This window comes from Zeus faber, assembly GCF_960531495.2.
Source record: "Zeus faber genome assembly, chromosome: 5".
In the NCBI taxonomy this organism is placed as follows: Eukaryota; Metazoa; Chordata; class Actinopteri; order Zeiformes; family Zeidae; genus Zeus; species Zeus faber.
Window position 1 is genome coordinate 23,315,906 of NC_137192.1, and position 24,218 is coordinate 23,340,123.

The following is a 24,218-nucleotide window of genomic DNA, read 5'->3' on the forward strand; positions in this document are numbered from 1 at the left end:
GGTTCTACATTGAATGTCAAATACCAACGTTCCTATGCCAGACATGCTGCTATGCAGTGAGTGGGCTCCGGTGGCGTTTGATGCACAGTATTTCCAAATACTGTGCCAGGCCATTGGTTTCACCCAACCACACATGAGCCGGGCCCATGTGTGAGCCAGCCAAAACCTCTGTCTCAGACTCCTTCACTTCTTCCATCACCACAGGATTCGAAGGTCCAAAAGAGATAGGAAAAAAAATGTTGTCGGCTTATTTGCTGGTGCATTTTAGAAAACCACTCCCTATTTTATTCAATTATTTATGCGTCTGTGGTTTGTATTCAAGCTGGTTTGAATTATCCTCTATCATTCGGTGTGTCTCCAAGGAAGAAAAAAGAGCAAAAAAAGAAAAGACCGTATAGACAGTCCGTCTTCGGCAGTACCGCGATACAACTTCAAAGTCAGCCAGCAATAATTTAGTAGAAGTTCATCTCCCCCGACCCGAGGGCATGCCGTCTCCTCCACACTAATTCCTACAAATCAATACCAAAGAACAAAGACGGCCGGCGTGATCGCTTCTCTCCAGCTCTGGATTCAATCTAGACACAGAGGGAGTTTCGCCGTTTCCCGGCCTAATGAGGCTGGGTATCTTACAAGCAGTTTACATCATATCTTCATTTCATCTTTACATCATGTTACGTTTTTAGCAAAACAACCCTATTCTATTATTGGTAGAATAAGAGAGAGATAAGTGGAAACCCGAGAGCTGAAGAAAGATCCATTCAAAGAAATCAGGAAGATGCCGCTGATGAAAGCACTGGTTTGATTGAAGTTTTCATTTGACTCAATATAGTAGGGCAAAGACCTCCTTCTTGTGAGGGTCCTTTCCATTTTTGATTCTGATTCTGGGATTTTCCCATTTAAATGATCTATCCTTGCATCCCGGCCCGACCCCGTTGTGCAGGTTGTCTTTGGCCTTGATTTTTTGTCCCGTCAGGACGCAGTCGGGTATTGAGCCCGCGCTCTCGAGTGCACATCCAATCGCACCGTAACATTAAAATCCGCATAAGTTCCTCGGCCCGCCGGGATTTATCAAGGTATACGCTGGCATCGCTGGCGCAGGCACGGAGGTTTTTTATGATGATACGCTTGGGCCCCTCCAAATGCCACATTCATTAGGGAGGAAAAGCTCGGGCGGGATGGAGATAGCTGGACAACAGGTGTGGAAATGGAGCTCGGCGTCAGGAGGTGCTTTACAGAAGCTATTGTCTTACTCACGCATGCATGGCTTCACGGGCTTAGCTCAGGGATCAGTGACATTCAGCACTGTGCTCCACCAGCAGTTGGCTTTCACTGCTCCGCATCGCGCAAAATATACCCTAACCTGCTAAGTGATCCGCTGCTTCGTGAGGGGATATACGCGCGAGCAAAACTAACATTACTGAAAATGTTTTGACAGTTGATGCGTCTTACTCCATCCTGGATTTATCGCCATTGAGCCTATAATAATAATTGGAATTCTTTAAAAAGCTCTGGGAAGCCTTCAACAGGAATCGTTAACGGCAGTATTTGGAAATGATTTATCTAAAACATCTACTGTTTTGCATGTATAAATCAAGTTTAATCACCCGGCGTACGGCTTGTCATTTCCCCCTTTAATCATTTGAGGCGGCGGCCAAACTCAAGTTGTCGCCGAGCCAGGGGAACAGGGAGACATCTTTATTAGACCGGGTATCGACGCCTGCTGCATTTAAAACCCATTTAATATTAACTTGACAACATTTTATCCTCATGCGCTTTACTGAAGTCTTATTTTGCTTTTGCGTTTGTTTGGGGTAAAGTGAAAATCATCTATTCATGATCGAGATGCTGTGAACATTTCCGTCCCCTGTCGAGTAGAGTGGAAAGTAGGTGTGGGCGATATTGCCTCAAAATAATACTCCATTATTTCCCTGCACCTTGACGATGTTGATATTTTGATGATATTCCAACTTTTTGAAATGTAAAGGTATTATTTGATGTGCTGTCTTCGAATGTGAGTTGAAAAACCTTACTATGGTTCAAGTAACATGGGAATAAGTATTAACAATTAAAGTGCAACACTGTGTAACTTTCCATTGTTCACATCAAAGAAATGCTAGAAACAAAACATAAAATAATTCATTGGGGTAAACGTATTTAAATGAGCTCAAGTAACGATTTTGAAAATTTTTTCGTGAACTGCCAAACAACCTCTGCTTTGTTATCGAGCCGCAACGTAATTTGAAAATTTCGTCTGGGTTTTTCAGAGGCATGGGTGGCTACCATTTCCTTTTTTTGGCAAGCTGCATATTCTTTGCTTATAAGTTGTGCTACATGAAGCAAAGTGTTGTTTACCCACTTGATTGATGTTGTGTTCCATTTCAGTTCATGCAATTATGTTAAATGTTTTTGCCATTTCTGACATTATTATTTTTGTTATTATTATTGCATATACTGTATATTTATATTCTTTTTTTTTTGTTGAGATATTATACCTGCCTGCCAAGGATCACTTTTTCATAGTTTCATGTGTCAAAGCAGTCCGTAGGCATCATAATGGTTGAGTCCATCATAATTTGAACACAAACAATGTTGTGTATCCCAGCCCCAGTGCAGATTGTAGGTCCTCCTCGCAACTTCAGGACTTAATCCACAGCAGTGTTTCCCCGAGAAATGTTATACTAGTGGCTTGGGTTGGGGGGCGGGGGTGTCTGGGTCTTAAAAAATGAGGAAATTTTTTCTTGGCTTTCCCCCCTTTACTCCGTGTTATCACATGCCAAGGCTTAGACTTCCTACACCTCGCAAGGAGTTTGCTTCGCCGCGGTTTTCTTCACAAGCGCACACACCGCTCAAGAAAGGAACGTTTGAGTCGTCGAGACCCACTCCGAGTCTAGATATGCATCTGTGTTTCTCTGTCTTTTTTTTATGTCCTTCTGTAGATGGGAAGGAAATGAAATAAGGAAAGAAAACCAAAGAAAATAATATGTCTTCTGAAAAACCCCCAATGTTGGAACACTCAAACTGCTTGAACGGCTCAGTGCTGAAGTTCCTTAAAGATTCGGATTGAGTGAGAACCTTTTGTTGTTATTGTTTTAGGGCCGGTGTGTCGGGCGCGTCGGGCGCGCCGGCAGAGCGGGGTTAAGTGGTCAGTGTTTTCCTCTCAATTGGGGGCTGAGAGACGTGTGAGCACCGGGTCAGACCTCGTGACCCGCTCCACGTTTGGGTGAAGCGCTGTCAACAGCAGGCATTTAGAAATAGACTTATGAGCATCAGGGAGCGTCAGGGAGCGTCAGGGAGCGTCAGGGAGCGTCAGGGAGCGTGCGGACGAGCTGGGAAAGGATAACTGAGGTCTGCTGCACCGGAGGAGGAATATAATGAGGCAGTGTGCAGTGCTGGGTTATCATTATAGATGTGCCATGATCTGCTGCTGCACCGTGGTCCATCCAGAGTCACCTCAGGACACTCAGCGTCTTGGAGTTACAGGAATGCAACATGCGGTGCCCGTGTTTTCTTAAATATGGAACTTAAAGTACTTTGGTTCATCGCTGTTGTATTGCATTATACGTACAGTAATTGCACTCGCTTAAAGCTAGTAATGTCCTTGAGCACACGATGGTGGCGTTTATGTGTCTTCTTTCTGCCGCTTCACTGGTCATTTGTTAAAGTAAATTTCATTTTGTCGTCCTCAGAGCGGATGGAGGTTACTGCTAATTTACTATGATTCTGAATTAAAGTCGGGTCTATGAAATTACATCTTGCCAGCCACTTTGTCTCTTTGTGCGGTTATGATTTAATGGGAACAATGGAAGGACATTCCTCGACTTGCCTTGTCTTTGGTTTAGCTTAAAGGAAACTGGCAAAACATAATCCACATGTAGAATTGTGCAATGGGGGTTAAAGAGGCAATGAGGGGCTTGTTTGTCTACTTTCACATGTTGTGCATTAGGAGTGGACGGCAGTAATTGGAGTTGACTGCGACAGACAGCTCGACTTACTGTATGTCGGCGCAGCCCTCCTCTCCACGAGGCCGGGATGGGGCTTTGATTCTCTGCCTGGTATAAGTGAACGCAGGGAGTGGGTGTCATTTGGCCGGTTTCCCCCTCCAGGGCTGGCGCTCGTACGCTGTCACATTTCCCACAACTGGAAATGGGACGACGGTGTCTCTGGAGTTTTCCACTGGGTCCTCTTCTCTCTCCGAGTTTGTGTGAATTATTTATTTACCTCTGTCAAGAGACGGTACGGAGGAAGCACGGAGGCCTCGCTGACACAGATACGGGGCTGATACGTTGCATGTCAAAGCAAGAAAACCTTCATGTTTCAGTGGCCCATAAGTAGTCCAGGTAATCAGACAGATTGATAGACAGAATAGAAAACACTATTATATTTGAATTATTGTTATTAAATAATGAATTATTATTATTAATAATAACAACTATACAATTTTTATGATTATTCTTATATAATTTGTAATAATCATAACAATGTTATTGTTATTATTATTTGATAATAATAATTACATTATGATGATTATTATAATATTGCATGTTATTATCATTAACATCATAATAATATTTTTATTAACATATACAATATTATTTGGATTATTTAGGTTTTGATTATTATTGTTAATAATAATAATAATAATAATAATAATAATAATAATAATAATAATATGATGATGATGATAATAGTATTTTTTATTTTACAGCACCTTTCCCACACAACATGCAATTCAAAGTGCTTTACATTTATACAATAGAAGGCAATCAAATAGGCATAATAACAAACTCGCCAAATGCATTTTATGAAAATACTTAAATTTTAATCTAAATTTTACAAAGATGTAGTAATAATAATAATAATAATACATTTTATTTGTATAGGGCTTTTCATGGTACTCAAAGATGCAAGCCATGCAATTGTTAGTCACGTTGTAAAATAAAACAATTCATAAAAACAAGATTACCAGAAAAAGTGGTGGAATATCGAATAACAAACAAATATAAGTCAAAAGGAGGAAGTGGGAGAAAAGAGAGGGGAATTTCAGACATTAAAAGCGATTTTAAAAGGTGTGTTTTGAGGGATGTGAAAACTCACCTTCTATAAAACCCCTTTTAATGTCTTAAATTCTCCCTTGTAAAATCCTTCTCCCTTCTCTACCTCTTACAGAAAAAACCTTTATACTGTAGATGATAGTAAAATAAGGGAGTAGGATTTACGGCACATAAAAACATTACATGAGCGCTGAGCCTCGTTTTTTCGTTTTTTTTTTTTGCGTTTTCCCATCGGTGAGCGAGACGGATGAAAGCATCTTGTGGGATTGTTGATGACAACTGGGCTCGTTCCGCTCGGCCTGACCTCACAAAGCACAGACCCTCTCCTCTGTCAGGCAGACTTGCAGATCGCAGGTCCGCTGAACTTTTTCTGTCTGTCCCGGAGTGGCGTTGGAGTTAACGATTGTGAATCTCGGAGAGCATCGCTGAGCTGTTCCCCATGGCACTCCAGAGGACCACAGCCAACGCACGCCATCTCTAGTGCCTTACAATCCATACCAACTTAAAGAAAAGCCTTTTTTGGGCCTTTTTGTTATCCCTTTCTGCCGCACTGGCATTATATAAATCACATACAGATCTATTTATGAGCCACAACGAAGGCAGGGGAAGCAGCCTGCAGGCGATGTTATTTTTTTACCAGGATGGTAAAAAAATTTGGCTTAGTGCGAGTTATTTGGAGACCACGGTGCATAAGTACATTCTATCTAACCAGATTTGGCTTATAGGGTAGTTCTACACCTAGTTCTACATCTAGTTCTACACATAAATGCATGCCTTCTTTATAAAGGATCCAATGATAGCTACATGTATTATGTTTTAATATAAGGATATGGTGAATGCTATAATGATTGATTGTGCGATGTCCACTGTGTTAGAGCTTGACAGCTAAATGTAAAGCAAATACTAATACAGGGCCTGACAATAGCAGTTGCCCCAGGCAACAAGATTTGGGCCATTATTAACTATCTTGTGTGGTCTGGTTTGTTGTCAACCGCTTTTGTATATGAAAAAAATAATTGTAATGTAAAAAAAAAATATATATATATATATACATATATATATAGTGCTTTATAACACTGGACGTTTAGAAACTCCCTACTAGGAAGATGAATTATCCTGATGCATTGATTTACTATGTCAAAAATGGGGAATCAAGTGAAAATACTGTCATATGGATAATAATAATAATAACGTAAGATTATTGTCACTCAATTATAAAATGATCAAAATTTCACCACTGTTTTGTCAGTCTTTGCGACAAACAGCTGATGCTACGACCTCTAGAAGTTAGTGTCGGGCCCTGAGAAATAGTTAGGGCACTATTTATGACACTATTTGAGCTCGGACTCCCGGACTCAAATGATGGGGTTTTTGTTAAGCAACTACATATATCTTGGATCATATGTTCAAGAATGTTGTGATCAAGGAAGTAAGTTGCTGTTTGCTGTGGTAAGCGCCATTGCTTGATTTCAAGTTTTTTTTTTTTTGCTGTTTCCGTGAATGCTGTAGTAATGGTCCAACATTCATCTGTGTTCATCTATGTGAATCGTCCTGAATAGTCTACTTGCTAAAAAAAAACACGTCCCTTAAGAATAAGGATTCAGGGAGTCTGTGTTGTCGGTCTGATGCGGTTTGGTATCTTTAATGTGGATGAGCGAGCACATGTGTTGCGCTGCAGTTTGCTCTCGAACTGGTGAGCGTCCGGCTCTGCCAGAAACACGTCTAATGTGGGGGACGTGATCTCAGTCAGTCAGAACAGTGAGACTGGGGCTTTTCGGCCTCATCTCATGGAACCTCATCCATTGCAACTAATCCCCCTTGACACCCACCACCACCCTTACCTTCACCTTCTTTATTTGAAACACATGACCGGCATTCTGGTGGAGCACCGGAGAGAGAAAGCTGTGAAAATGAAGACGTTTCTTCTAATTTCACACTCTGCGCTTGATCGTTAGGGTCCTTATTATGCCCCATTTGCTTCCCTCCACTGGCTCTGATGAAAGCAGGGCCAAAGACCCGTGACAGAACAAAAGGGGCCCTCCATCAAAACACATTTTGTTTGGGGTGATGGGGGGGGGGGGGGCAGACTCTGCTCCCCGACCACTACCCCCGCCCATCACTGCCAGCACTTTCCACTTCCCCCTGCAGTTTCCCTGGTCTCCATCTCTCATTAGCCCTGGTCCCCACCTGTCTTCACATTCATTGTGTTAAGGCTTGAGGGGGACGGCCGGGCTTCACAATCTCTGTCTTCTCCCATTTAATCGTCGAGCTGCCTCCCTCCGAAAAGTGTCACTCGAGTGTTGAAAGGTGGGAAGGTCAATGGCGCTGCGTGATGCAGGTCTGTCTAGGCTCTACAGAGGGAGGCCACTTAGTTATTTTTTCAACCCTAAAGTACAGTATATGTTTGATTTATTTCACCCCAGGCTTTATTCAAATGTTGGTTGGCATTATTTAGAACTGCTCATAACACAGCTATCCTTTACTGTTGAGATACCTACCACTCTGCTGTAGCTTCTCACTGGGCTTCAATGCAGTCCAATGGGGCTAATGATTGAGCCAAAAAAAACATGTTAAATCTCCTTTTCGAAAATGGGAAGCTCACAACACATTCAGTATTTGTATTTTATACTGCAAAAAATACACTAATAGCAAAGCAGCACAGTGGTAAGTTTCTCAATATAGCTTTCTGCCTAGTTTGTGTTGTGAACAATTGATGAGAACCAACATTTTAATTAGGCCTGGGTTGAACAAAAGCAAAGCTATCCTTGAAATAAATGATTGATAATTGCTTCTGTCTTATTTCATTTTCAAAAAAAAAAAAAAAAATTCAGTCCAAAAAAACAAAAAAAAAAAACCAAAAAGATAAAAAGTTTCTGTTATTTAGTTTCCGTCAGTTGACCCTAGACGACAGCTGTAAAAACCACATTCAGGATGGGTTTGAAATGAGTCACTCCCAACTGGCAAAACGTGCTTAATCTTACTTTGATATTAACTTTTGAGGTTTTCCCCTTCTTTTTGGAATATTTAAATTTTTGGGAGCTCAACTTTTTTTTTTATATGATCACTGTATTGTAACGCGAGCAAAAGCCACAGTTTTCGCTCATCACCCACAAGAAAAACCCATCCTTGTTGATCTGGGATTTGGGGGGGGGGGGGAAAGAAGGAAGAAAAAAAAAATCAGATCCACTTCTTATAAGAATCTGTTTGTATGCAATCATCATTTTCCTGTATGTCTGCGTGTCGGGCCGGGTGCGGAAAGACCCCGTCAAACTCGTTTGGACGGGCCCAGTGTCAACCTGAGCATCACTAGCGGTGATTAATTGGGGCATGGGAATTAAGAACAAAAAGCTGTTCTAATTAGTCGGGAGAGTGTTTGATACAATGTCGGCTCGTAACGAGAGGGGTGACTTTCTTCTCCCAACTCGTCAAAAACTCTGTCAAAATCCCCGCTAAGTGGGCACTAATTTGGGAAATTATGTCAGCTGTGAAGCGAAGAGTGAAGGGAGGAGGGAGAGCGGGGCTCGGAGCGGCGCAGGGCACGGCCGGTGAAAACTGGCTGTGGGGGTTAAGAGAAGGGTAACGCCTGGCTCAGAGGCTGAGGTCAAGGTCATGACTGGCTGGCTGGTTAGAATGCATGGAGCTTTGCGGCGAAGGCCTTCAGTTTGATCCGGTGCCAAGAGTGAAGGATCACCACGGAGATTGCATCTGGAGTCTGTAAAACATTTGTGTCTATTATGTGCATTATAAAAGTGAAAGAATGATACCCAGTTAAACAAAAAAAATCAACCCGCAGAGAAATTTGTCCTTTCATTTTCCTTTATTTGATTACCTGTGAAATATGATTATGCAGCTTTTATTGCAGTGTGACTTTGATTATGGTAAATTCATGTCATGGTTCCTTTTTAGTGCCATGCTATAAACCATCTCCCTGTACTGTAGCTCAGTATGTTCCCAGTAACCAATTACACTCCGTGCTACGAATGTATCCCATAAAGCCAATGTTAAAAAGTAGGACATGCTATCTCCCAGCTCTGAAGAACAGATTTAATGTCATTTCTTGTGTCCCTGTAAAAACCCCACAGTATGTAAATGGTTTCCACCCGTCTCCGACCAGAGAAAGTGGGTGTGTGTGTGGGTGTGTGTGGGTGTGGGTGTGGGTGTGTGTGTGTGGGTGTGGGTGTGGTTGTGGGTGTTAATGTCAAAGCTCCATCTTGCCATGTGAAGAGAGTGCTCAGACCTATAAAATATTGGAATATGGATAATAATTATGTAAGATGACATGTAAGACGACTCAATTATGAAATGATCAAAACTTGGCAACAACTACTCAAACTTAAGTGTCCGAATGAAGATGAATATGAACATTTGTGGCTAATCACATTTAAACCTGTATTTATTGAATGTGTTCTATAAAGGATACTTTCATTTCAATGAAATGAAAGACAACTGACCTCCATCTGTAGAGAGAGGGGCCAAAAATATGATCTTTTTACTGAACCAAACTTCAGAGCGATGACGGTTTGGTGAGGAAGCTTAAAAAACATCAACAACATCTCTTTCCGTCTCCAAGTGCAGAATACAGGAGGTGTTTAATGATTAACACTGCACTGACTGCTTATGTCTGTTTCTGTTTCTGTCCTTGGCCAACAGTGGGAGGAGGTGAGCGGTTACGATGAAAACATGAACACCATTCGCACCTACCAGGTGTGCAATGTGTTCGACAACAATCAGAACAACTGGGTCCGGACCAAGTACATCCGGCGCCGCGGTGCTCAGCGGATCCATGTGGAGATGAAGTTCTCGGTGAGGGACTGCAGTAGCATACCCAACGTGCCGGGCTCCTGTAAAGAAACGTTTAACCTGTACTACTATGAATCCGACGCCGACACGGCCACCAGGACCTCTCCGGCCTGGATGGAGAACCCCTGGATCAAGGTGGACACCATCGCAGCCGATGAGAGCTTCTCCCAGGTGGACCTGGGCGGCCGAGTGATGAAGATCAACACGGAGATGCGGAGCTTCGGCCCCGTGTCGCGCAACGGCTTCTACCTGGCCTTCCAGGACTACGGCGGGTGCATGTCGCTCATCGCTGTGCGTGTCTTCTACCGGAAGTGCCCCCGCATCATCACCAACGGGGCGCTGTTCCAGGAGTCACTGTCGGGGGCGGAGAGCACCTCCCTGGTGGCGGCGAGGGGTGTGTGCATCCCTAATGCCGAGGAGGTGGATGTGCCCATCAAGCTGTACTGTAACGGGGATGGAGAATGGATGGTGCCCATCGGGCGCTGCATGTGCAAGGCCGGGAATGAGGCCGTGGAGAACGGGACCGTTTGTAAAGGTAAGGCCTCTTCCCTTCCCTCAATTCAGTTCAGCCTCACTGTCATTGTAATACACGTACAATGGCAAGTGAAACTGTAACCTCAAAATGGTGTAAATAGGCAAGACATGGGCAAGAAATGAAAAGCAACATTGCCAAAGGTCTCAAAAGGATCGCAAAATCGTTCTATTACTTATTGGTTTTCATCGACCCCCCGCTCAATCACAAGGATTTTGGATTTGGAATAGGACATTTCTGATACTTGCTGACATTGTGTACTATTATATGGACAATCCCACGTAGTTGAGGATGTGAGTAAAAACAATCTTCGCCACTTTCTTTCAGCCCTTTTTGGGGGTAAAACTTTCTTAAACAGTACCGTGAGCCCACCACCATAGTTCACCAAAGCGGAGTTGTTGCGATGCATTGTGGGGTATGCTTTCCAGCATGAAAAAAATCCACTGAAATATTGCGTACTGCAATATTTCAGTGGATTTGGTGTGTCATCCTGGTACTTAAGACATAGCATTTGGTGCATACTATGGTTTTGGATATCGTAAAAATGCTCACAGAGTAACTTGCTGTACTAACTAATGTGCAAGTATGCCATTTGGATCCAGTTTCAGCCCCCCATTGTCAGGTGTTGTGTTGATATTCTGCAATAACCAACACAACTTCGAGAACTTGTTGACAAATGCCAGCTCGTATTTTAGCTCCTTCCAAGATTCTGGGTTTCCTCACTCAGTACAGCGGTAGACCTGCAATATCAGGTGAACAAGGCATAAAGAGTGACGAGGAGAGAGGGGGATTTTTTTTTTTTTGACTTATCTTGAAGTTGAAGGTCATTTACGTGTCATTCTCCTTTGCTCGTTGTAGAAACAAGAATTTAAAACCATGCACCTTTGAGCCATGTACATCCACACCACAGCTCACAGTCCAACGGAGCGTATATCTGTCAGGGCACACTCCACCGAACGCTGTTTCCGAGATCCTTCTCCTTATATTGAGATGACAATATAAGCAGGTTATATACGAGCGTGTATCATACAAGACGACATGACGGCCACGTATCCCCCGTCAGTTTTTCATTTGGCCGTATCGCATTTCCATATGAATGATGTCGGCTCTTAGGTTTTTTTACTCCGATGCGCTTTGGCATAGGTTTGATATGAAAATATGAAGCTGTCTTTGAAGTGCATGACTATCAAACATGCTGGGTCCATTCCTCCGGCGCCGCAGTAAAGAGAAGCGTTGAGCCTAATCCACGTGTTTGGACTCCAATCACAGGGGTCTGTCAAGGCTTGGCCAGGTCTTTCTTTCCCTCGGTTATTTATTGCAATTCCAACCCCACTCCATGCAAAGGGTGTAATCCCAGGCTTCCATTTTGTTTCCACAAAGAGGAGAAAACCACACGCTGGATGGAAAATAGTCCCATTAAATGCAGTTTCTCTTCCTTAAGGGTACGATATTTCATTATGACTAAGACATGTGATTATGCTACATTCAGTGATTTGATCGTTTTTAACAGGTGGAACTGTGATAAAGCGCTTTTCTGCTTTCCTTACAATGAACCAAGCCCTAAATCATCATGCATACTTTAAAGTGGTTATCTCTCTCGCTTTGGGGAATGTTAATCTGTTGTATTGTGCAATGTGTGTGTTGTTATGAACTGCGAGCTCAATAAGCTCCCGGATGTGTTCTCGCGGACCACCCGCTGCTATTTGACGCAAAAAATTGTCCTGCCAGTGGAATTTTATCACCCAGACACTAGTATAGAAAAAACAAACAAAAAGAAACAAAGAAAAAACAAAAGCCTGGTTCAGAACTCAGACCAGGGTGAGTCATGATTTTGTCACCGTGGATATCAGCAAAATGAACATTTTGGCATGTAAAAAAAAAACAGCGAATAACCACAAGAATGGCATATTGAAATACCAGCATGTATTTGTAAATAGGTCGATATTTTGCCTCCACCAACAAAGAATACGATCATTTATTGTCAGAAGGTGTCTTTATTTTTACCTTTTTTAATTTAGTTTGTTGGGCGAATCGATTTAAGCATTTCCAAAAACATCAATGTTCCCAACATTCACCTGCGGCGCGCTCCATCTGCTGTCGGGCGGGGGGCGTCGGCTCGCCGGCGCTGGGAGACCCTGATCGCTGGGAGCGGTGCGGACGGGGCTCACGCTGATGCGGTGTGGCACAACAAACCACCCACCTGCGATTCAGAGCCGCCGTGTTGCTCCCTCGCTCATGCCGCCTTCCTGTAATTACCAACACACCCCCCAGTGTCTGCGTTGGAAGGGGCGACAAGTGATGGGCGCCACCTCACAAACAGCGCGGGGGCCCGTTCAATGACTGCTAATGAGGATAGGCGCCGCTTCCCCCCTCAAGAACACGGGCCAATAAGAGGCGTGTCAGGATAGTTACTCCCGCTATAGCAAGCTGCTCCAAATCCTCAGCCCCCGCCTAATTACACAAATCTGCTTGTTTTCTGACCGACGTGTAACTGCGTGCGGCGGATTGGAACATCTTCAGCGACACATTGGGTTTTCTTTCCCGTTGGTGTCTTTGTGTTTATCCAGGATTAGACATTCAATGAAATGAAGTGGGAAACCCATACATTGCAAACCCATTGCACCGTGCATCAAAGTGGTTTTTGGTTTTTGACGTCATACTACCATCACAATGCTAAGATGTACTGAATCAATGCTATGATGTGCTGGGGGAAACGCCCCACCAGGGGGGCGGAACAGTCCGTGATCTACTGTCGAGTTTCACCTGCCAGTACTGTCCGATTCGTTGCTCCTTATTTAGGGTGTTTGGCCATCCAGGAGAGAAGCCTCACTGTCCATAGCCTTCATCTTCATTAGCCCTCATCCGCTGCCTCAAATAGAGTCATGGGCATATGCACGGCAAGGCTAAGTATAGATATGCTGCAGAGACACGCAACACACACCAACACGTATGTAGTATGTACGGAGAGCCGATCTTGCCAGTTCCCCTCTGTGACACCGTCTTGGCACACAGAGACGCACAGTGAGCTATGAAAGCTTTATGAGGAGAATGCATTATCTCAAAGTGGAGCTGTGGCATGCAGCAAAATGTTATGCGGGGCAGATAGATTTTATGGCCCCATACAATAGTTATGAGACTTGAGCGCAAACAAGAAAGTTAGTGTGCAGAAAAAACAGAGGAAAATTCAAAGCGTTAAAGTTGACAAGGGTTATTGCTGCGGCGAGGCTATTGTTCAGAAGCCCTTTTTCATGGAACTCTGCCACCAATTGGACTGTGCTGTATTCATCTTCCTCAGCAGTGAAAGTTGATATCGCTGCATGTGACTGTGGTCAGTCGCTGCCTTTCAACTGCCAGAAGTTGGGTAATGAATTGATTTATGAAAGATGCGCCGTTGCCTGCTAATGTTATCGGGCAATGAATTGATTTGAGGGAGGTACTCTCGGAGGGGATTTTGACATATTGTTTTTCATTGCCCTATTACTGGGCTGGAGAGACAGCCAAGATGAAAGAGGATGCAGATGAAAATGTAATACTAATAATACAACCAACGCTTTGTTCCGACCAGACGTGTAATTAGACATGTTACAATTAAATCCTTGGCACAGCTCCTGAACAAATAATTACCCTGACATGAAATCTGTCAAAACATTGACAAATAAGCGGGTCCTTAAACTCAGATTGCAGTGGCTTTCTCCGTCCCCGTGATCATCTTACGAGAGAGATTAGGTTTCCTCGCCGAGAAGTGCTCGGAGCGAGCGATTCACACCGGCGTCTTTCAGTGGAGAGGGCCCTGAAAAGGAAGATCTGATTTCCCCTCTGCGCCTCGAGGAGATGGTACACCGCAGAGGCACACTGGGTCTTGTTTGCCCTCGCTCACTTCAAAATGAAATTTTCGCTCTCTTCGCTCGCACACAATGGGCGGCATGTTCAACGGGCGGAAACGCAAACTCGCCCTCCAACAATGCCCATGTGTGTTTTTTCACTGTAATCTGATCATCTAACCTCATGCCATTGTTGATAGAAGGGCCTTGAATTTGGGAGTGTGGCCCACGTTACGGAGAGGGGGGAAAGTCGAGATGTGGACAAAAAGCCGCCGAGATAGTAACAGTTTTATGGAACGCCGCTTGGTTTGCTTTAACGGGCGTACTGAGACGAGTGCGGGCTAACCATCTGCACCGAGCGCCACGTTCACGCCGCCCTGCAGCCACGATTTGCGAGAGTAGTCGACACACTGCGCGGAGCTCAGCTTGCCAGTGGAGCGCTACGTTCTCTACATCTAACATGCATGAAATCTCCCTGCGTGTAACAAGAGACACTTTGACAGCGAAAGCAATTACAGCGTTACCTGAGCGAGGGGAACTCCTGGGTGAAGTCAGGGGACAGCGGAACGCATCCGGTCATAACAGCCTGTCAGTCTGACTGAAGTTACTAACTAGTACTTATCGGTCACTAATCACTCATCTATACACGTGGCTAGGCATAGAAGTACAGCTTAGGTAACGGGATAGTATTACATAGTAGTAGTGGATAGTAGTAGATAGTAGATAATAGTAGTAGTAGCAGATGGTATACTAGAGTTCTGGACTGCTTCTAGACATGGCGGCGTCTCGTATCTGTTCAGGGGACATGATATTGATGTGAGGTGGGATAGTAGCATCGAGTTATTTCAGTTGATTTTCCAGCCATGAACACTGTTCAGTTCCGGGCTATTTTGACATAACCGAATATAACATTTTTTGACGACTACCCTCAATATCGCTAATTTGACGACAATTTAGGGATGGCTCTCTGTGCTTTGATAAAATGTTTACACGCAAGAAATATCTGAGAAACAATCGTTAGTAATGTGGATCTCATGACCAAGCATTTGGAGGCGTTGATTAGAACATCTCCAGCAGACTACAAGTTCAATGTTGAAGACAACCGTTTACTTTATCGCAATCAGAGTCACCAATCAATAGATCGACTCACATCGCCATAAAAAATTTAAATCAGCTTGAGAACATTGCGAAACATTTTCATTGGTTTCCCATAATGAACATACAATTTATGTCTCTATTCCCCTCTACAAACGTAAACAAACTAACAATTCAGAACAAAGGCAGCTTATTCCCCTGTGTACCTCTGACCACTCTGACAAACGATGAGCACTCTAGGTCGCCGTGTGGAGAGCGGGGCAGATACGTCCTCGCCTCTTTCAGTGGGGCGTATTAGTCCTTCATCTGGGTGAGAGGTCTGTGTTGGCAGCAGATGGAGCCTCTCGCAGGGGCAGCTCCTGGCAATTGCACATCCCGAGCAAGTAGATTAAGGAAGAGAGCTACAATAGATAAAGGGGGTTAGCGGGGATTGTGCGCCAAGGTGGGCGCCGGGATCTCGGGGTAGATGCGATTGCACGGAGGAGGAGGAGGAGGAGGAGGAGGAGGAAAAAGGGGAGATCTGGATCTGGTAGCCGGGGGAAAATGAGCCCAACCCCCTCTCCCCCATCCCCCCTCCCCTACCTCGCCATACTGTCAGAATCTCAATTATGACCATCCCCTCATCTGGAGGGGGTTTTATAAAATGGGGGGAAGTCTGTACCTCCACGCACGGCGCTCCCTTTATTTCCCAGGGCGCCGCGCTCTTTAATGGCGGCTCTAATTGACTAACGGCGCTCACGGGGAACAGCGTTGGATGACTGCGGGTAGTAGACGGCGTTCCCCCTGCGCGGGGGCAGGATGCACAGCCGAAGCAAAGCAAACCCAACCACACCACACATACACACGCGTGCACCACCTCCAAGGCTCTTGCTGCATTTCATGTGTAAACAAAGACACACGAAGGAGGGTCTGTGTCAAGGCTGCAAATAGGAGAGAGAGGGGGAGAGAGCGAGAGAGAGAGAGAGAGAGAGAGAGAGAGAGGGGGAGAGAGAGGGAGAGAGGGGGAGAGAGAGGTAAGGAGAAGACAAGACTGACAGAAAGGTATAGAGGGACAGAGCAAGACAAAGAAAGGTTTACTGAAACATGGGGAAAGGTTTAAAGAGGGATGGATGGCAGAGAAGCGAGAGAACAAAAAGTCCACAGAACGTCTCTACACCCTCTAGACATTCACAGGATATCACATTATGGCCAAAGTGTAAAGGGCTCCAAATATTCCACAAAGCACCAGGAAAACACACACACACACACACACACACGGGTGCACCAACACACCCCGCCAGCAGATGCTCATTACCGTACCGTGAACCGCTTGCCTGTAAACAGTGTCGGTTATTTTTCTGTAATTGATCTTTTAATTTGGGAACCGAGAGGACGTCTTGTGTCGCCAGGATGTGGGATCGACGGGATGGGCTTGTCCATCCTCTGGATCCCCAGGGAACCTGGAGAACAGGGAACGACAGGTAACCTGATGGGACCCCAGGGAACCCCGGGGAGCCTCATGGAACCGATGCACGGGATGCACTGTTCTTTTTTTTTTGTTTGTTTAATTCAGTTGGGAAACAGAGGAAACAAATATAAAATAAAATAAAAATTATGTTATGTTTTTATTTTACCTTTTTGTTGTTTTTTGTTTTAGTTTGTTTTTGTGGAAAACGAGGAAGGGGAAATGCAGCAGGGAAAACTTGTGCCAGTGCTGCCCATATTCACATGTCGGGGGGGGGGGGCGGTTATTTAAGCTAGAGCTTGCAGCTTGAGGTGGAGGAGCTCACAGCTTGTGCGTTCTAATAATTATAAGAAAAAGTGAGCTCCGCCTCAATAAAATATGATATGCAGCTTGCGAGAAGTGCCGGTGCGCAAGAAACAGTCCCGGTACGCCAAAGAGTAAAACGTAGGCGTGAGTGAACCGACCAAGTTCAAGAACTGCATTCGTGAGAGAAGTCTAAAATGGTCGTTACAGAAGTTTATTATTATTATTGTAGAACTACTCAATATAACGCTCTATCGCTCAAATAACGCGGAAGCTCTTGCTTTCTCTCCAGTTTAGTTACATGTAAAATGTCTACTTTTTGGGATTTGTTCTTTATTTTCAATCTGCACGCACATGGAGCTGCTCATCCTGGTTCTAGCAGCACGTCCATCACAGCCAGAGAACCAGAGCCGTGACGTCTGTGCGTTGCCCTGAGCTCGGAGATCACGGCCTGTTAAGCATCTAAACCTCTTCCATATGTCCCCGCGTGTGTTGGGCTCTAACCCCATATGGCCTCGCCCAAGCCGGGGTCCCGTGCCCCCTTCTGTTCCTCCCTTATCTCACACCATCTCTGGAATCCAAAGTTAAGGTGCGGTACCACCTCTGTTCCATCCCCCAGTCTCTGTTTTGTCACCCGTGGTTGGTCTTAACCCTGTATGCTGCAGAAGAGCCCGTTTCTTCACATGCCACGCCTCCACACGTCCAACTCTGACCTCCGAATGGAACGGAGATTCCCAGAGGCGGAGCATCAACAACGACAGAGCTTTCACGCTGGTCCGCCGGAAAGCTCTGTCGTTGTTGATGCTCTGTTGATGACGATCTGGAGACCTCATGGTCCTCTGCTACTACTTCACCCCGGAACAGCAACACCCCGACACCGGAGACAGGACGTGCCGGAACGGGATTGTCGTGTCTCTGCCTTCAGGAACATTACCACAACCTTTTCACACTCTCAGATGTACAGTATTTGACTAATGTCCTATTAGAGGCGTTTCTGCACTTCATCAACTGAGGTCAAACGCAGATTGATGGATTATGTGCCCTTCTGCCGGCACATGAGAAACTAGAAAAGCCACTGTTGGAGGCAGGAATCCCTCCAAACGATCAGTGACCTTGTTTCCCTCGGGTGTATTTAAACTTGCACAACAATGCCAGGGCGCAAAGAAAATTGTGTTTGCCCGTGTCGAATGCGGGTGACCTAGATCGGAGCTGTTCTAAAAGTGAAAGGACGGCGAAAGCTAATCCATTCCTGACATTAGTGACGTACGCCACGTGTGGGGCTGGTTCATGGTCACAGCGGCCTAGAGATGAGCACAGTTGTTCGCACACAGTTAACCCCTTGGTCGTTCAGCACAAGACCGGAGGGTAGGGTCTAGATTCTGTTTCTCACAGGTTACTGCTCTATCTCATGGAAGATGGATGATGGGATAGAGTTACTCTATACATAAAGGTGCTGTCTGTCGGGGCATGGGTGAAAACTATGTGTATGTAAACATTGGCGCCCGGGGAAAAACAAGGGATAGGTCGTGAATAACCGCGTTATTCTTTGTCACTTTATCTTCCATCCGTTCCATTGACGTTTTGGATTTTATAGTCTGGTTATTTGGCAAGAACCTTAGACCGGGAGAACTTATATTGAAGATGGTGAAGCGGGTGTGGAGAGGACAGGAATCCCAGACCTCATGGAGAAAACACCCCAGAGCCGTAATGGATTCTAAAATAAGTAACGCTGCCTCCCGACAAAAGGTCTCTTCTTCTTCAACTCTAGGAGGTGTTTAAAGATTAAACAGTTGCACGGGAAGAGGAAGGGGGGGGGGGGGTAAAAATACTTTAAAGGCAGAGAGAGAGAGGGAGAAGGATTGAGATGGACACGTTGAGCTGGAAACAGTTCCCTCCTTTGGCCCTAAGCTGTGTTGTAGGTCAGTGTGTTGGTGCCAAAATTCCGAATACCTCTGATAGAGAAGATGCTGGAAGAGGGCGTAGTATGTGAAAGTATATATTGTTGCATTTTTAGTCTTTGGATCAACATTTAAAACCGTGCTTTAACTTATTAAACTTATTTTCTCAACTCAGAATTTTGGATCTTAGTTTGTCCATTTTAAATGGAAGGAACCCAAATGGTAGGTACAGTACAGGAGGCGTGAGTTCAAGCAAGTCTATCCACTGAATCCAGCGATCCGGCGATTTTCATGTTTTGACCAGGAGGATTCAGTCATAATATCTGTTGAGATATTTGCTGTCAGCTGGGCTCACAAAATTTCTGCAAAATGGAGCATAGTGAAAAAAAAAGGAAAAAAATCCAGCAGGAACACAGAAACAGTTTGTTGGTTTGTTTCATAGGTTTTCTCCCCCGCACAAAAACAGGTATCTGGCAGGTACATAACACCCAACTGCACGCAACTGCAAGTGCTAAAATAGAATTCCTGAGAGTGTTTTGTTGGGTTGAAAAAAAAAATACAGTTTTCCTTTAAGGCGACTTTTCACAGTTCAAGAATTCTACCGTCACATTCACTGCAGAAAAAAATGCAATACAATAAAAAAAAAAAAAATATAGGAATAAGCAATAATATGCAATTCATTATCATGATGGAAGTGAACTAAATAAAAACCAGGCGGAGAATCTCCCCGTCCGTCCGGCCACCCCGGTGAACCTCCGTGATGCGATGGCGTCCAAACATCCTTCGTCCCGCTGGAGCCTCAGCGGTGTTTGAAGGGGATGTGTGCGGTGACCAAAATTGTCCAAATTAAGCAGTTTATACTGGGTTTTATTTTTCTTTGAGATTTAATTCCAGATTGTTTGGAAATTCATCGGCCAATGTAAACTCAAAAATGTAGAGAGAGCGCCACGCGGTGAAGTTTTCGGTCATGTTTTTTTTTTTTTTTTTTCCCCCGGAGGTTTCAGGAGCCGTGTTTGAGTTTGAAATGGAACACACACGGCTGCAAAGATCCCTCCTCTCTGGAGAAGTGCTCTGCAGGAGGATTACACCCTATTTGCTCTGACTGATGACTCCCAGTGCATTGAAAAGATACTTCACTCTTTTCTGCTTCGGGATTAGAGATTAAAAAATAATAAGAATTATACCAATAATATACTATAGTAGAGAGTGTCAACCCATTAGAATATACTAAAACTGAGTTCCCACTACTACATATTACATTATTGTTTTTATTTTCATTTATTATTATTAATGTTGTTGTTGTTATTATTGTTATTAGTATTATTATTGTTATTATTTTATTTTAATGAATCAAAATTTGTCGTAATGAGGATTGGTGTATTACCACAGAGGGTTAGCATAAAAAAAAATGCTTAACCAGTCTGAAAAAGATAGAATAATACAATTTAAAAAGTGGAATAATAAAGAAATAAAATAGCCAAAAATACAAAACACAAATAGTCTAACATATAAAAATATACAGAATAAACAAATGCACAGGATAAGTTATTGATATGGTTATATAGGGTATACATTATCATTTTCAATTATTAATGTTATTATTACAGATTTTACAGATGATTATAATAATAATAATAATAATAATAATAATAATAATAATAATAATAATAATAATAAAAATAATAGGGAGAAGAAGAAGAAGAAGAAGAGTAATAATTATAATAGTAGTAGTATTACTTCTACACTGGTTCTAGTATCAATGCCTATGAATGGCTGCTTTTTCCAACAGATCCAAGTCTTACATAATTAATATTTGGATATTTTTATATTATCTGATTTGGATATTATTATTTTATTATTTTTCATTATTCATCTTTTTTACTGCAGTAGTCCTGATGTTTGATAGTTGTAATTGGCCACGAGGCCTGCCTGATCGGAGACCCGTCCTGGGCCTCTTGCCCTGGTTTTATTTTATTTCATTTTATTTACGATTTTTCTTTCTCTTGCCCTGGTTTTAGAGGTAAGGGAGGCGGGGGTTGGTCGTGTTTCCCACTTGCTACGGGGGACAGCTCGGTTGTGTAAATGAGGCTATAGTTACAGAATCTTCTGGATGTTAAAACTTTTTTTTTTTTCTTTTTACATCCCCTTGGGCAACTCCTAAGCAAATAAATTACTCAGTATAATGAGCTGTTACACCACCCCCCCCTAGGAAATCCCAAACCGTCGGCAGGAAGGTACGGCTCCACACATTTCTCCACGTTCTCCGCTTTTCCTTCAACTGTTGCAGAGAATTGGGTTCATCTGGAGGATACAGTATTTTTTTCTGGGTTTTTTTTTTTTTCTGTTTTTTTAGCACTTTTGGAAGATGAAAGTCGTGGCACTAATCCTTATCTAGACACTGAGGATATTTCCAGCAGCATCCTCAGTGTCTGCGGCTTACGACGCCACTTCCCCCCCCCCCCGCCCCTTTCCCTCCCCTCCCCTCCCCTCCCTCCCTCCCTCCCCGCTCGGAAAGACGCCTCTTATTTTATAGGCGTTGATACAGCAGGGATCCTGTGGGGATTCTCTGTTTATATTGAATTTATATAAGAGGAAGAGGTGATATGGACGGGCTAATGAGAGGACTGTAGCGCTTGGCACTGCGTGAGGAAAACAACACCGCTTCCTGTGGACTTTATGAGACAGTGTTAGATGGAGGACACCGCGAGGATTATTTTTATTATTCTTCTCATGGTACCGCATATTAGTTTCATGGTCGACAACGCACACTAACAAATCCTTTCCCACTTTATATATCATTTATTGAGATGGTGTGATTCTAAGAACCCAGAGGCTTCAAATAGCAATAACATCCACTGTGCACCGCTTGATAGACGGCTGGTGTATGCACGTGCAATATAGCTCAGTAAAACTGTGCTTTTTTTTTGGTTGTTTTTTTGGCTGATATACCGAGAAACGGATCAATACCTCCACATGGGCCCCAGCTTTTCTCTTTCACTTGTCAATAGTGAAACCCAATACCCAGCATTAATAGATTTTCAAGAGCCTATGGAGCCAGGTGTTCCCTGTATGGGACCACGCTTCCAAAGCCGTCGACCTCAACAGGAGAAAAGACATAAAGGGGCGGTTTGGCAGACGGGTTTTAATCTAAATCAGGGCTAGAATAAGCCAACTTAAATGAATCCAGAATTGAAAAATGCCTTTCTGAGACGTTGCTTAATTTAAGATGAATTTGATCCAGATTAGGAGGTGATGAAGGACCGGTCAGCTCCTTCTGTCTGGTCTTGGTGCTAGTCTTAGTCCAGATCTTCCTGATCCACCTGGAGGCCACGCCCATTAACCCCAAAATTCAATTTAACACTTCACCTAGACATAGATTAGCTCTAACCTTCCTTCTGGAAATCAGATTCTTTGACCCAAGACACTAAGTCTGAGACTATTTTAAACAATGACTGGGAACAAACATTTCAGTTAGTCCAGATGAAAAGTGAGATTTGGTCTGAGATTAGGCCTTATCCAAATCCCAAAGAGTTTATTAAATGTATTATAATATTTTTTGTTTTTCAATATTTGGGAGACCAGGTCTGGAATAGGAAGTCAGCAACTTCTCCTGGATGTCTTCCAGGAGAAGTTGCTGACTTCCTATTTGGTCCAACCTTGGTCCAAACTTATTTGCCCGTATAAAGGCTCTTTTGATGAAAATGGACCTTTCTAATGCAATAAGAGGAGAGAGAAGGATGAATAAAGAGGAACAACCGACTCCGGATAAACAGAATATCACGTGTGCGCAGTGCCTCTGGGCCAAACACGGGGTGGATTGGCCTCCACATTTGCTAGACGTGGGTCCACAGGGCTCTCCGGCCCGTTGTGGTCATCTCCGAATCGGAATGTTTATATTTTTTATATATCTGACTATTTCCTTTTTGGTATTTTTTGGGCTATTTGTGTATTTTTGAATTGTATTTTTTATTTATTTTATTTTACTGTGCATTTTCTTCCATTTTTTTTAAATATTATTTTCTTTTTTTTTCTTTTAATTTGTTTTCGTATTTAAAAATGCACCAAACCATACCGGGACAAATTCTTAGTATATGTAAATGCACCTGGCGGAATAAACATAACATAAAAAACGTAGTTACTTGTGCATTACAGATGAGGCATTTAAAACAAAGCAACAGTCTGAAAAAAATAAAATAAAATAAAATAATAATAATAATAATAATAATAATAATAATAATAATAATAATAATAATAATATAAAAATGTAACATTATTAATATGTAAAAATACAAATGTTAAAATAATCTATGTACAAATTGCCAAAAAATACAAAACAGAAATACCAAATATATGAAAATATACATACGATACAAACACGATTATATGCACGGGATAGGTTATTGGTAAAGGGTTTATTGTTAGTAGTAGTAGTTATGTCATAGTCATGTCAATTATAATTCAAAATAGTTGTTTTGTATTTACTATGTTGTTTCAGTTAATGCAGTGTTTGTTGGCAGCTTTTGTTGGGAGAGGGTGTAGCTGTATCTATTTATTCATTCATTTATCTGTTTCTTTTTTTACATTTTTCGATATGATTGTTTCCTTTCGTGCGTGGCAGCCTCCACCACACCGGGGTAACGGCTGCTTCTCCTCACATTTCGGGCTCCTTCCTTTTTCTCTGTGAAGTAGAGTCGGCCCGGAGAAGCCGTCTGGAATACATTAGCCGTGGTTATTAATGAGGTTGTTTTTTGCCCTCTCCCTGTCCTTTTGCATGTTTTTACTTCACCCGCTCCAAGTTTGAAAATGGACCTGGTTACCTGAAGATTCCCCTCTTTCAGTCTGAAACACAGACCGGGTCACGTCCGGGAGTGATATATGGTGAGAAAGAGAGGACGATAGAGCCGAAAGGAGGGGATTCAGGGGAGGTGACGGTGATGTACGACTCTCTTAACCACACTACATGATGTTATGCACTCAGCAAACGAGTGGATTCTCTCCCCTTTACAGCGAGCCATGAATCAGACCGGTTTGAGGTCTATCAACCGAGCGCCGGCGAGGAGAGAGAATTTTTGGTTACAGTATCATCCTATGATGCTATGTTGGAATAGGGGGACGCTATTCACCATCTTTGTTTGACACTCTCATTTAATTCATAATTAAATTACATACATCATTTAAATAATTAATCTTCATAATTGATATTCCATATACCATCATAATAATTTATCCGTGCGTTGTATCACATTTTGTATATAATGCATATTATATATATTA

The 24,218-nt window shown here is 43.2% G+C and overlaps 1 protein-coding gene across 1 annotated transcript in view; it reads left to right on the forward strand.

Annotated features, from left to right (window-relative positions):
- Positions 1-24,218, forward strand: part of ephb2b (eph receptor B2b) — a 163,736-nt gene that overhangs the window by 56,047 nt on the left and 83,471 nt on the right. Inside the window, exon 3 of the mRNA XM_080000916.1 lies at positions 9,702-10,386. Coding sequence (XP_079857042.1) covers positions 9,702-10,386 — 685 coding nt within the window. The remainder of the gene's footprint in view (positions 1-9,701; positions 10,387-24,218) is intronic.